General features: G+C 37.7%; 1 protein-coding gene across 2 annotated transcripts in view; it reads left to right on the top strand.

The window, feature by feature from the left end:
- FAM3C (FAM3 metabolism regulating signaling molecule C) overlaps positions 1 to 13,481 on the top strand; it is a 47,039-nt gene that overhangs the window by 5,687 nt on the left and 27,871 nt on the right. For both annotated transcript variants that reach the window (XM_061197989.1, XM_061197988.1), the window contains exons 2-3: positions 7,786 to 7,840; positions 11,766 to 11,870. In XM_061197989.1, the coding sequence (XP_061053972.1) occupies positions 7,828 to 7,840; positions 11,766 to 11,870 (118 nt within the window). In that variant the 5' untranslated portion in view covers positions 7,786 to 7,827. The remainder of the gene's footprint in view (positions 1 to 7,785; positions 7,841 to 11,765; positions 11,871 to 13,481) is intronic.

Genomic DNA, 13,481 nt, shown 5'->3' with positions numbered 1-13,481 from the left:
TGCCAGGAGAAGCAGATAAAAACAAAGGATAGCAAATTATGCTGGGTAGACAGACTGTGGAGGAAAGCTAAGTGCACCCAGAACATTTTGCGGGGAAGGGTGGGGTGCCTTCTGGTTCAGTTGTGCTTTTCCACAGTATGCTTTTAATTCTGTTTCTGAGGCCCAGTTAGATATTAATCCTCTTTTTAATGTAATTTCAATGTGATGCTATTGTATTAAGAAAATAAGTAAAGCCATATGATATTAGTTCAGAAAACTTATAAACCCAGGATTAGATCATTCGTATCCCTCTCTTCTTAAGGTTTTCAATAGAACATTAACGTTTTCTTCTAAAAGATTTATTTATTGGTTCTATAGAGCCATTGTTTAGAAGTTTTTGGTCTGTTGCTCTGAAGTCTCACCTTTTTGAAGGCAATTTTGCAGGAGATTGGATACATTTACATTTTCCTCAGTGATCTTTGGAAAAAGTGAATATATTCTTGGCATTATAGAATTATACAGATCTCCTCCTTTCTTTCCCAAATACTTTGTTTTTAGCTCCTTTGCTTTTTATTTATTTATTTTTTCTTCTAGTCAAAATCTAAGATTAGTTTAGTCATTTAAAAACCTGGGATACTTTTCTAGTTGTTATGTAGACATGGAAAAATTTCCCTTTCACCATATAGAGTCATACACTTTTAAGTGTCTGACACATGTGTGTTAAAATGGTAGATTTTTAAAACATCCATTCTCTAGGATTCTATATCAGAGTCTCCTACTAGAACTAAAATACTGTTAAGGTAGTAATTGGATTTTTTTTCTGTTGCTTAACAGAAAACACCAAATTCTGTTAAATTCACAATATTTATAACACAGTGATAGCAGCTCACATATCATACTGAGTGTTTGAATGTTAAGATTCTTTCAAATGAATGCAGTCTTCTCACCCTCTTCATTTCGTTATTTCAGAAATGTATCCCTCCTGGTGAAGATGTGTGCATAGTGGCATCTGGAAGAGATGGGTACTTGATAGCAGTCTGCACCTACTATAGTGACAGCTTTCTATTAAAGCAAAGGTTTCTTAAAACTAAATATTTGGAATTTTAAAAACTGATCAAACATCAGATGCACAGTTACCCGTCCCCCCTTCTCCCTTTTTAAGCCCATCACAAAAATAATCACTTTTAAACACTTAAGAAAACAGTTAAGATCTCGTCACCATCATTTTACAGTTAATGAAATGGGATATAATAAGATTAATTTTCCCTGTTTTTTTTTAATGTCTCTTGGGATCGTTTGGAAAACATTCCTAGATTTATTCCCATCTTTGCTGTAGGTGGACAGCTTCATCTGTAGGAAGGGAAGGACTTCTTTTCTTTTGAAGAGGATCCATTATGTTGCTTCTCACGGAGTATATGCTTCTTCCATGAAGAGCAGTTGATTATGAAAATGTATGGTGAACACGTATAGAACACAGAATTCAGCGTTGTCTGATTTGTCCTACTTCTGTACTAGTACTTCTAAGAGGACCCATAGAAGCCTTATGGGAATTGTATATCCCACAAATAGCCCAGCAAGAAATGTTGGAATATTAGAGCACGGTCAGGAAAGTTTTTTATTCCTCTATTTTAAAAGTTTTTAAAATTTAAATTCATTTTTTATTCCTTTACCTCAGGTTGGCAAATTGTGACCTGTGGGTCCACATGGGTCACAAACCAAGACTGGCTTTTATATTTTTAAGTGGTTGGAAAGAAAAAATCAAAAGAAGAATAATATTTTGTAATGTGAAAATTTTATGAAATTCAAATTTCAGTGTGCATAAGTAAAGTTTTATTATAACACAACTGGGCCCATTTGTTTCCATATTGTGTATGGCTGCTTTTCAGTTACGACTGCAGAGCAGAGTAGTTTGAATAGAGACTATATGGTACACAAAGCTAAAGCATTTACTGTCTGGCCCTTTTACAGAAAGTTGCCAACACTTGCTCTATTTTATTTACATAAATGCAGGTATTTTTTGCAAATAGTTTTCTTTAAATACCATACTTTTGTTTGTAAGCATAACATTAGAAGAACTTACCCTTGTGACTTTTAGCTGCAGTATTCTTTTGATTTCAGTATTATGTCATTTTCCTCTTTAACTGCTCTGGGACTGAAAATTTAGTCTCTTACATTTTGATCTTGAGGGGGTCTGGGTTCTCCAGAGAAATAGAACCAATAGGAGACCGTCTGTCTGTCTTTCTGTCTGTCTATCTATCTATCTGAGATAGATAACTATCAGAAGGAATCAGCTCATGCAGTTGTGGAGGCTGAGAAGTCCCAGGGTCTGCAGTCGGCAGGCGGGAGTCCACAGGCCTGAGAGCTGGGAGAAGTCAGTGATGTAAGTTTCAGTCCAAGTCCGAAGGCAGGTGAAGACCAATGGCCCAGCTTGAAGACAGTAGGCAGAAAGAGCAAATGCTGCCCTACTCAGCCTTTTTTGTTCTAGTCAGGTCTCCCAACGGATTGGACAAGGCTCTCGCTTGGGGAAGGCAAACTGCTTTACTCAGATGTTAATCTCATCCAATAAGACCCTCACAGACACACCCAGAATGTTTAACAAAGTACAGTATCTGGGCACCCAGTGGCCCAGTGGAGTTGACACACATAAATTAGCCATCACAGGGCCTAAATGTACTTTGATTCTATTTGCTTGCACTTTTACCTTTTTTTTTTTTCCCTTAGTCCTCTTGAAAAGCCCTAGTTCATATGAATATTAGAATCGTCTGTTGACTGTCAGTTGATTCATTTAAAATTGCTGTCCGGGAGGAAAAATTTTCCTCTACCCTTCTAGGTTCCTCTGCCTGGTCTAAAAATTAAATTAACATGAAACAGATTAACAGAAAATCAATAGTTCAATAACATGTATACATGGGGGAGACCCAGGAAAACTGAGTCCTTAAATACTATCTTCCGCTAAAGACAAAAGAGGAGGGATGTAGGGGGTAGTGGTTTGGGACTTCAAAGGGGAGGAAGGCAATTCACATGGAGATGGAAAAGCAGATGTTTGGTAAATGTTTGCTGGGTCTTGCAGTGGCAATGGGACACCTAGAGGAATTTCAACGAACAGATTTGCTAGGTTCCTCCCTATCTACACACATGTAGTTCATACTACAGTTATCCGTGGTGATAGTTCCCTTCCTATTATAGACCCTCTATAAATTCTTTAGGCAGCTAAGGGGGAAGGTCAAAGAGTCTTTTGGGCCTTGACTGTTTCCAGCTCGAAATAATTAACACACCAAAGAGACATTTTGGGTTGCAAATTTTGTTTCCTTACATTGCCTTTTGGCCAGCACTGAGTTAAAAGTGGATTGAATGGAGTGATAGTTTTTTTATATTTTTGGAGTATAATTGGTAGTATTTTCTTCTGGCTTAATTAAGTGATCATTGTTTGTTAATATTAAATGTATCAGTGAGTGTGTCTGTATACTTCATTTTCCTTTGTCCTGTCTGTCTTGGACGAGTGTTCTTTTTTTTCTTTTTTTCTTTTTTTAAATATCTGTGTCCTTTAATGGCAGTAATACAATTATTGGATTAAGAGACCACAGGAGGAAGGGCAGGGACGTTTCTGGAAGACAGATATGGAGTACTTTTAAAAAGGGGGCGGAGTAGAGTCATGCAACGATCATTGTAAAAATATAGTACGTTATATACATATTTGCACCATCAACTTTCAACTCTGAAATAGTATTTACGCTTTTGTTACAATCCTGGTTAGAGAACAGTTTTTCTTTCAAAGCTCGGCCTGATGGCAAATGAAAATTTCGGGTGAATTCATAGTCCCATGAGGTTCTTAGGCTGCCTATTCCAAGAGGAGGGTTCCAGCTTCTATTTCATCCACAGATTTCAGTATTAAAAAAGTATTTAAATTTGCTTTTACAAAAGAAAATTCTCAAAGGAGGGAAAAAAAAAACCCAACCATGGCCACGCTGTGTATTCTTTCTTATTTTACAAACACTAAGGGCTGAAGCCCTCTGCTTCAAGGCCAACACTGGTGGCTGAAGAAAAATCTCACTAATGATTGTTTAAAACAAAACAAAACAAAGCAAAAAGACACAAAGACAAACCAAACCGACCTGATCATGGCGCACTGACCCTGTGGGGCTGCCTCTCCCGCCCTTGCTTCTGACGCCAAACTCAATGACTGTTTCTTTTCTGGGGGAGGGCGTTTGGTATAGAACCCTCTTTAACCTCCTACCCCAAGGAGGTGGGAGGGGGAACCCTTTGGCTGGGACACCATGTTTCCTCATTATTAGCAAGAAAGAGTCAGGGCCCTTAAGCGAGGTGGTTGAGATGGTGGGATGAGGAGGAAAAAGGCAGGAGACAGCCGGCAAGTACCGACACACAGGCGGGAAGGAGCCCTGGCCGCACAGGCCTCGCCCAGTTCCCCTCAGGCCACGTCCACGGGGTGGGCCTCCTCTGGGGCTCTGTGGACAGGATGGGGCCTCAGCCAGGGCCCTGGGGGAGGTGGGGGAGCCCGGGCAGGCATCTCTGCGCCCTTCCTGGCTCAGCCGGATGAGGAGAGCAGGACATAGGCTTTGGGTTCCATGCCCCCTACCCACAGTGGGGACTGAACGAGTGTTCTAACACACATGCTTAGTCATTTTGACAACCCGTCAGAGCCCTAGAGTGGCTAGTTGGCAGCAGGGATTAGCAATTCCCAGAGCCATTTGCAAAAGCCAGATTGATTGACATGGAATTTTGTCGGGAAGCTTCTTAGAGCATGGCAGGGAGCTGCTGGGAAGTGGAAGGGAAATGGAATTGTTTATAGTATCAGCTTCTTACTTTCCCTTCATATGACCTTGGACAAATCCCTTGACCTCATCTATAATGCCATAGGGCTGTTGGGAAGATTACATAAAATAAGAATGTGTGTGACTTACTCTGCTGTTTGCATTATTTCCTAGTTTTTGTTAAATGGCAAGACCTTCCCCTCCTGGTGAATAATTGTTTTTATGGCTTATTTTGTTGATATAGAATGGGCCCTTCTAATTTACCTGATGTAGCTGGAGTCCACTTCTCAAGGAAAGAATGAAAGTATCACTTGACCTGTGTTTTTATCTATTGTCCTGAAGTTGATTGATTCTAGGGCAATGCCTGTTTATTCAGGCCTGAATTTAACAAAACTTCATGAATTAGACCAACGTAGACAGTTGAGCTAAAGGAAATGTTTAAATTATAAGAAATTCGAAGAAATCCAGTATGTCGATCCGAGATCCTAATTCAGGTTTTCTCTTTCAATCCAGGTTACTTACTTAATTAGCGTTTATCCAGAATGGTGTTTCCTTGCTCAGGGCAGCATGATGGCCCTGCTTGCAGTGGGCTCTGATGATTGTGCACTTTACATGTTACAACCTGATCTGGCTCAGTCATTGATCTATAAAACACTGAAACTTATTGTTTTGACCTAGACTACACTTTTGGGGGGAAAATGTATTTCACAAATGTGCTATTAGGGTTTTTGTTTATTTGTTTGTTTTTTAATCTGTCTTAAAAATACTCTCCTCCTACCACCCATATTCTTATTTTGGAAATGGCTCTAATTTCTGTATCTCTACTTTTTAATGAACATATAAGAACAGTTATAAACTTTTCACCTGTTGCCTCTGAATGAAAGGGCTCTGAATTTCTAGCAGAGACCTTTTTCCTCCTTTTATTGTTGTGTTCATTTTCTCTGGACCTTTTCTACCTCCCCTTGATTGTTGGAGGTTCATTTTGAGGTATATACCAGGCTCCATTAAGGTATTACTTCCCCCCGTCCCCCAAGATGATTCTATGTAAAGATTTTCTTTGTTTTTAATGTCCTCCTAAGAAGACAAGTTAGGAATGATTTGGAATTAGCATATTGTAAACAGATGCTCCTTGATTTGCTCTCAAATGTATTCAATACTCTTATGCCGATTTACACTCTTGAATCATTAATTTGCTTCTTAAGCAAACTAATTAAAAATGTGTCGTGGCTGAGATTTGATGAGATTTTAATTTAGAGATTTTATTAAATGTTATCCTCTGAGAAATTTAATGGAAAACATGGATTTGGCTAGACCACTGTAGTTGCTTATATTGTGGTCTTACTAGTGTTAAGTTTAGAAGCAGGCTGGTTAGGCCGTCCAAACAAGGGGTAGGTACGTGAGGCAGTGATTGGAATTGTACAGGTGTGACCTCCTTGGCAGGTAATGGAAACAGTGAAGTAGAACATCAGGTGTCTGCTCAACTGCTTATCACTCTTCCAAAAAAAATTATCGCAGGCCGCATTCACATAAGAGTGATGTTATTTTGGAGTGTTAGCTGGGAGGAAAGGCGTATATGTGTGTTTTGAACATAATATTCAATCTTGCTGGAAGTCAAAAGAGGATTTATAACTCGTTAGGGTTTTCATTTGAGAAGCCAAGATTTTTTTTCTCTGCTTTTATGTGGTAACTTGTGGATACTTCAGTATCTCTTGTTTCCTTTTAGCATTTTCCTGGCCTGTGGCTAAGTAACAGTGACTTTTCCTATCATGTGGAAGGTGTTCAGATAACGAACAAAGGAAATCAGTAATGCTCAGTTCAGTACTAGTATAAATATAAATGCTGATATTTTCTTCAGGGTAGATAGAGCAGAAGGAAGGGAGTTCCCATGAGAACATTGGTCCTTTTAGATGCTCACCACCTCCACCCCCGATAATTCCTTATTGGTGAATAAGAAAACTGCATGTCTCACTGCCTTTCAGTGTCCTTCAGGAGTCTGCCATTGCTTTTATTTGAATCATTCTGTGCGTTACTAGATCAGACATCAACATTGAAACATCAGTACTAAAATACAGTCTAAAATAAAGAAATACATATTTTTGATTGATGCAATTCATTAATCGAAATTTTCTTTTGAATACCTTTCCTGTACAGTAGATTGAGTAGACTGTGGAAGCTGTCTAGCTGAACTCGAGCACGAATTTCCTATCAAACTCGTATACTTGCTTTCGCATTTTCTTTTTAAAATTTCACCTATCTAGAGTTATTTCTTAGGGGGGAACACACAAACATGTACGCAGATTTTTTTTCCAGTATCTATTTCTTGTTATTATTAGAATAATATCAGATTACAGTTTCTTCATTTGATGTATAACATACACTGTCAATAATGATAATTGCTGGAATATTTAAAATTGCAATTCTATAGGTCTGAATATGTTCTTTCACAAACTTAAATTGAAAACATGAAGAGGAAGAGGACCCCTGGTATTAAGATAAGGTGCTTTTCCTATAAGTGCTTATCATAGTGACACCTGAATTGTGTCATACTAAAAATGAAATGGCATCATATACTGGAGTGAGCCCTAGAGCAGGAGCCAGCAGACCTAAATCCTCACCCCATTTCTGCAAGTAATTTGTTCCCTGACTAGATAAGCAGCTTAACCTCTTTGGACCTCAACTGAAAACTGGTGGTTTGGAACTAAATATCAAAAGTTTGTTACAGATGCATAATCACTGAGAACAGTAAGGCATCATTCTGTCCGTGCTTGATGACAAGTTTTCCCTCCATCCTTCAGTTAGGGAGCAGGGGACAGAGCAGTTTTAGACACACCCTCCTCTCCGGAGCTTTTGTGGCCCAGTGGAAGGAGACAGGCCCAGTGCTAAGAGCTTTTTCATTAAATGTTAATATTGGTAGAATACTTAGAAATGTCATGACATTTACTTAATTAGTGTAATATATACACTCCAAATCAAACTCAATCTAGGGAGGAATGCTCATTCTAGACCTAATGATGTTTGCCTTTTCTTTTGATTTTAGGAGCTTATTTAATGAAAAGTGCCATAGACTGAAAAACCAAACATGAGGGTAGCAGGTAAGATACTTAATTCGGTAGAAGTAATTTTGCTTTTTGTATAACCTGTTTGTTTAGTAATGACTGAATGAGAGGGTAAATAATCATTTTCTATGTTGAGTGTGACTGAATATAACAAACTAAATCATTATTTAGCCTTTTTACTTTTTTAGGTAGTTGGCAAATCATAAATTGGACATTTAGTGGGTTCTACATAAGTTTTTTGGGGACACTTCTGTTGAAATTATTTATGCTAAATATTTTAAGTTACGGTTTTTAATGTTTACATCCTTATACATTAAGCTTATTTGCCTAACAACATATAAATATAAATATATATATGTATAATGTTCATATAAAGAACGATTTTGACAACTTAGGGAGGCTGATTTTTGTTTTTGCTAAGTTCTAGCTTGTTGAGAAAAATGAATTGTGAAGTTTAAAAGCTTAAATCTTTCCTATGTGTGTACATAAATTAAAACTAGTGTATGTGAAGAATTCAGTAAAATGTGTTTTGCGTAAATGACTGTTGTATTTGCTAGGTCGGGTTTAGCCTGCATAAGTGAGGTTATGTGTAAGGACATCTGTTTCTTAGGCAGCATACTGAGGAAATTAAAAAATACCATTTGGTGTTCATAGTATTAAGGTAGTTACCTTTATCAAAAGACAGATCCATAAATAACAGGAGAGGCTGAGACCTCTTCCTACCTATAGTGAAAACAAGTGTGATCCCTCCACCCTGCCCCTCTAGCACAGCCACTGTGTAGAAGAAATGCATACTTTACATAGAAATTTCTACTAAGTAGTGTGTATCCATCATAGGAGACAGCTTGTCATTTCTCAAAATCAAGATAGTCATTCTTTTAATTATCATCTCACCAGTAAAAAAATATTCTTATGGGAGCGTCTCTAAAAGTATGGTTCTAAAAGTACGTTACTTAATTAAGCATGGTGACTTGAAATAAAGCAAGTTTCTCTTTCTCATGTAATTCTACATTCATTCTAGTTGAAATTAACTTTGTCATCTAATCCATTTCTCTGATTTTGACGATTAATACCAAGGTTAATTGATGAGTAATTATTCACTGAGTGCTGATGTTATATTTGACACTGTTCCTAGTATAGGTCTCAAGGGGACTGCCTTTAATGAAGGAATAAGGAAGATTAGCTGTTAGTTTATTGCTTGTAGACTAATTAGTCTCTTCTAATTAAAAAAAAAAATCCTGGTTGCTTTGAAATATCCTTATAGCCATTATTCTTACAGTGAGGCATTAATATCTCAAGTTTATGCTTTTTAGTTTGTGAAAAATAGGGACACACTCAGATTAGTACAGTCCATGGCTGGAAGTAGGAGGGAATCTCATGGATGGAATGGGAACTGTGGTGTGCTGTGGGTAGGCCCCTCCCAGTCCAGAAGTGGATGGTGACAGCTCTGGAGGAGCCCCTCTGCAACAGGAGGTCCAGAACTCTACCGTGACGGAGGCTCTGCTGGTCTTCGCCCGCCTGCCCCTCTCAGGGACCTTCTGCTTGTTCTGTCACCAGTTAGTTTCTCCATCTCTAAATTCTCTGTTTCTTAGAGCTTTTGTGTCTTCCTACTTCCTTTGATGGTTTCTTATAATTGAATAGGTCTTGGTTTAAAACTAAATTCTGCTGCTAACTAGTTATGTGACCTTAGGCAAGTGATCTAAATTTTTGACCTTGTTTTCCTTATTTGTAAAATGAAAATAGTATCTTGAAAGGCTGTGCAAATGAGGTTGTGCTAATAAGGCACTTAGATCTGTAGTAGGCACTCATTAAATGGTGTGTGTATATTTTATATATATGTATGTATATGTAAATATGATGTATATAGTTTAGTGTAGGCTTAGGTTTAGCTTGGTATTGAATTTAGTCCAGAACTTTCGTATATTATAAACTTGGTATCTTAATCATTGTAATATTTCAGTCTTGAACAACGAAGGTTTGGTATATCTGCTTTAAGGGACAGGGAAAGATTATTTGCACACGCCCATGATTGCTAGAAAATGACATGTTAAGACTGTTATGTGACGTATAGTCTTCCAGCCCTTGGTCTTAAATGATCCAGAAGGAATATGCCACCTGTTAACCCTTCATCTATTTGGCAAACACTTGTTGAGAGTATTACTATGTATCAATACAAGGCACTCTACTAGATCCTGTGGGGGAAGAGTTCAAAGACTAATGGAATTTTACTCTCTTACGTGCTAAAAATGTAGATGACTTGTAGTCACTCTTTTTTTCTTTTTTCTTTTTATTCAAACAGAAAGTCACAGAAATTATAATCATGCTCATCAGTTCACTCAGTCCCATGTAATTAATTTTTTTTTCATCTTGATCTTTTGTTAGCACTTTTATGAATTCATCAGTTTTCCATTAGAGTTCTGAAAATGCTTATTCATTCAGTTCAGCAGTATAGTCAGTTACCAGAAACCTGTACTTGTCAGAGTCTTTTCCATGAAAACAGGAGGCAGTTTTGGAAGGGGGAGAAGGAACAAAACAGGAGGCGGGGTGGGAATTGATTGGTTTAGTAGTTAGGCTTCCTCCTTGCCATCTCATTTCTATTATTTATACAGCATTTCTAAATAAAAATGAGTAGCTCTGAGAATCTTCTGCTTCTCAGCATCGCCAGCCCTTCTGAGCATCACCAGTTCATTCGTTTCCCTTCCCCGTAAGGATGCAGTCCCAGTCTCTAGGTTTATGAAATTAGGATGAACGCAGTTCTTTTTTACTCTTCCTTATCCAGTAAGTTGAGTTTTGGTAGTTTCCCTGAAGAATGTGGTAATTTGATGGTAGTGGAGAACCGTACAAAGCACTGGGCTCTGTCAGGATCCCTGGATTCCTGTCCTTGTGCTGCCGCTAAGATATCTGTAATCTTGGGCAGTTGCCTCACTTGTGGGCTTTTGTTTCCTTAAGGATAGTGAAATGACTGCTGATCTTTTAGATCAGTATAAATTAAACTTTTGGTAAGAGAGGGGAATGGAGATTATATAGGCAAATATCAATATTGTTTCTGAACAGCCTGATGAGATGGCTCTGATATTCTAAGAGTAAGAAGATAAATGTTTCTTTCCTGTCATTTTTCATGTCCTTTTGTATCTTGTACTTTTTCTTTTCTAGGTTTGCTTAGCTGTGGAGAAGAAAGACAAGTGATGATTCATATTAAGCAGTTAATTAGTTAGTAGCAGTGCTAATTATTTGTAAGGCACTCAGAAATAGTTAAACATATAAAAGTATGGAAGACTCAGAGTCTGTTCACAGAGCTTAACCATGTAACCATGTTAAATGTGATAGGTGCCGAATTAAGTCCTCCAGGAGTGGGGAAGGCGTGTCTTAAACTTTGGTATCAAGTATGAGGGGAGATATTTCGTTGTTCACCATACCAGGAGCACTTGTGTGCTTCAAGAGATATGTGGGTTGGTGAGGACAGTAAACCTGTTACATTTCACTTGAGAACTCCTTGCCGAGTGGAAATCCTGGTCTGTTGCCTTAGTATCTCTGGAAGGTTCAGTGTTTTTGTATCCTCTCTGTCTTGTATTGCCCTTTATCATTGAAAAGGATTGAGAATGTGTCATCCCACATACTTGGTGGTGGTGTTCCATTAACCTTGATACTTTTGTGTAGTCAGCCAGAAGTTGATAGCAGGTCATTTTTTTTCCATGAGAAAACTAAGCAGATGACTCAGGCAGTCCTGTGTCTAGGTTGCTAGGCAATCTCATAATTGTTTGATCAGAAAAATCAATCAAAATAGATTGTTGGTACAGTTTTTGTTGTAACTCAAGTAAAATTAAGATCCAGTAGATAAGAAGTAGATATTTGTTAGTCTTAAGAATTTTTTAAGTACACTTAACGTTTTTCATGGAAATGCATAACTAAAAATTCTGTGGGCCCATAAGCTCACGTTGAATTATTTCTGCCCTTTATCTAGGTGCTGCAAAGTTGGTGGTAGCTGTGGCAGTATTTTTACTGACATTCTATGTTATTTCTCAAGTATTTGAAATAAAAATGGATGCAAGTTTAGGAAATCTATTTGGTAAGTTTTATTTCTTTTTCCCTTTCTTAAATTTTATTTGTGATGAGATTGTCTTTAAATTTTTACCAGTTATCAACATTGAGTTACTCTGCTGTTTGGGCTGTCTAGAAAAGAAAATGAAATTATATTGGTAAGTGTGATTCATTGGAATATTCTAAAATATACAATAGAAAATCTTACAATTAATTCAATATAAAGCATGAATCTTCTATTCAACATTTTGAATATATTTAATGGGGCCTGTTTTATGCATGCCTAGGGACATTATTCATGGCATTCTAAATGCACATGCTAGAAGATATCACACCGTATTTGAGTTGGCTGCTTAAAAACTTGGAACCAAATCTAACCCTCAGTTAGCAAGTGATTAGGAGTCATGATAATGCATTTTAAATACCAGCCATAGAAATCCATCTTGCTTTCCTACCCTTATTTTCCTTCTGCACCATTTTTCCTTTTAGCAGTTTATTTGGTGCTATGTTGTAAATGTACCACTACAAGCTGCCTTAATTCAGTTTTAAACAAAATCTTTAAGTTGATAAAATAAGTTAACATTTGAAATGTTTGAATAAGCTTTGGCTGAGCGCTGTGTAAAGTATTAAAAAATAACTCATGAAAGGTCAGACTCTGAAACCTAGAAACAGTATTTTGACCTAGTAGGCAGAAATCAAATGAAACAACCTTGAGATCTCTGGAATAGTTGGTGAGGTTTGCTTTCCGTAAATTAATATAAGACCTAATACATTCCCTCTCACATCTAGTTTCAAGACTCCCTTAAACCAGTGTTTCTCAAACTTCGATGTCAAAGGAATCTCTAGGGAATCTTGATAAATGCAGATTCTGATTCAGTGTCTGGGATGGGGCCTGAGAGTCTGCATTTCTAACAAGATCCCAGGTGATGCTGATTTCCCATCCATGGACCATATACTGGGTATCAGGTTTTAGACAGTTCTGGCATGTAGTCCTCAATTTCTGTATATTTTCATTTCTGTACATTTTCAGGTGACTTTTCTTACAATGACTACTTAAAAGTACTTCCTTGTATTGCACTGAATTCTGCCTTTTATTCTCCCAAGTAATTTCAATCCACTGATCTTGCTTCTACCTGCTGGAGCTCTCTTCCACATTAATGATCTCTTAAATAGTTAAGTTGTGATTATTCTCCTCCATGCCATCTTTTTATAAGTTTTCATCTTATCAAGTTATAAAATCCTCCCTTTGAACCATTCTTCTTAATGCACTGGTTATTTTCCTCCTGTCAGTTTTTTGGCACCCATCTTAAAATGAAGTATCCAGGATCGAGCATAGAATAGTTGTTGCAAAGTGTAGTGAGAATTGTCTTGACTTCTCCTGGGCTGTGTGCTTCTGTTACTGCAAAGGGCCAGCCTGGCGTCCTTTGAGAGCACAGCTGGTTTCGGTTGAAGGATGGGGCACAAAAACATGGAAGGCATTGAGGACTTGTTCAGTGTTGCTGTGGAAACAATGTGCTGTAGCTAATTCTTCTAAGTAAGGTTGATGGTAAGGGAAGACAACTGTGGGGATGGTAGCTTGAGGCAGAAGTAAGTTGAACATTTTTTTCTTTTTTGAAGTAATAGAGAGGTTTTCACTTCT

The sequence above is a fragment of the Eubalaena glacialis genome, chromosome 8 (assembly GCF_028564815.1).
Source record: "Eubalaena glacialis isolate mEubGla1 chromosome 8, mEubGla1.1.hap2.+ XY, whole genome shotgun sequence".
Taxonomy (NCBI): Eukaryota; Metazoa; Chordata; class Mammalia; order Artiodactyla; family Balaenidae; genus Eubalaena; species Eubalaena glacialis.
This window is presented reverse-complemented; position numbering and strand designations above follow the sequence as displayed.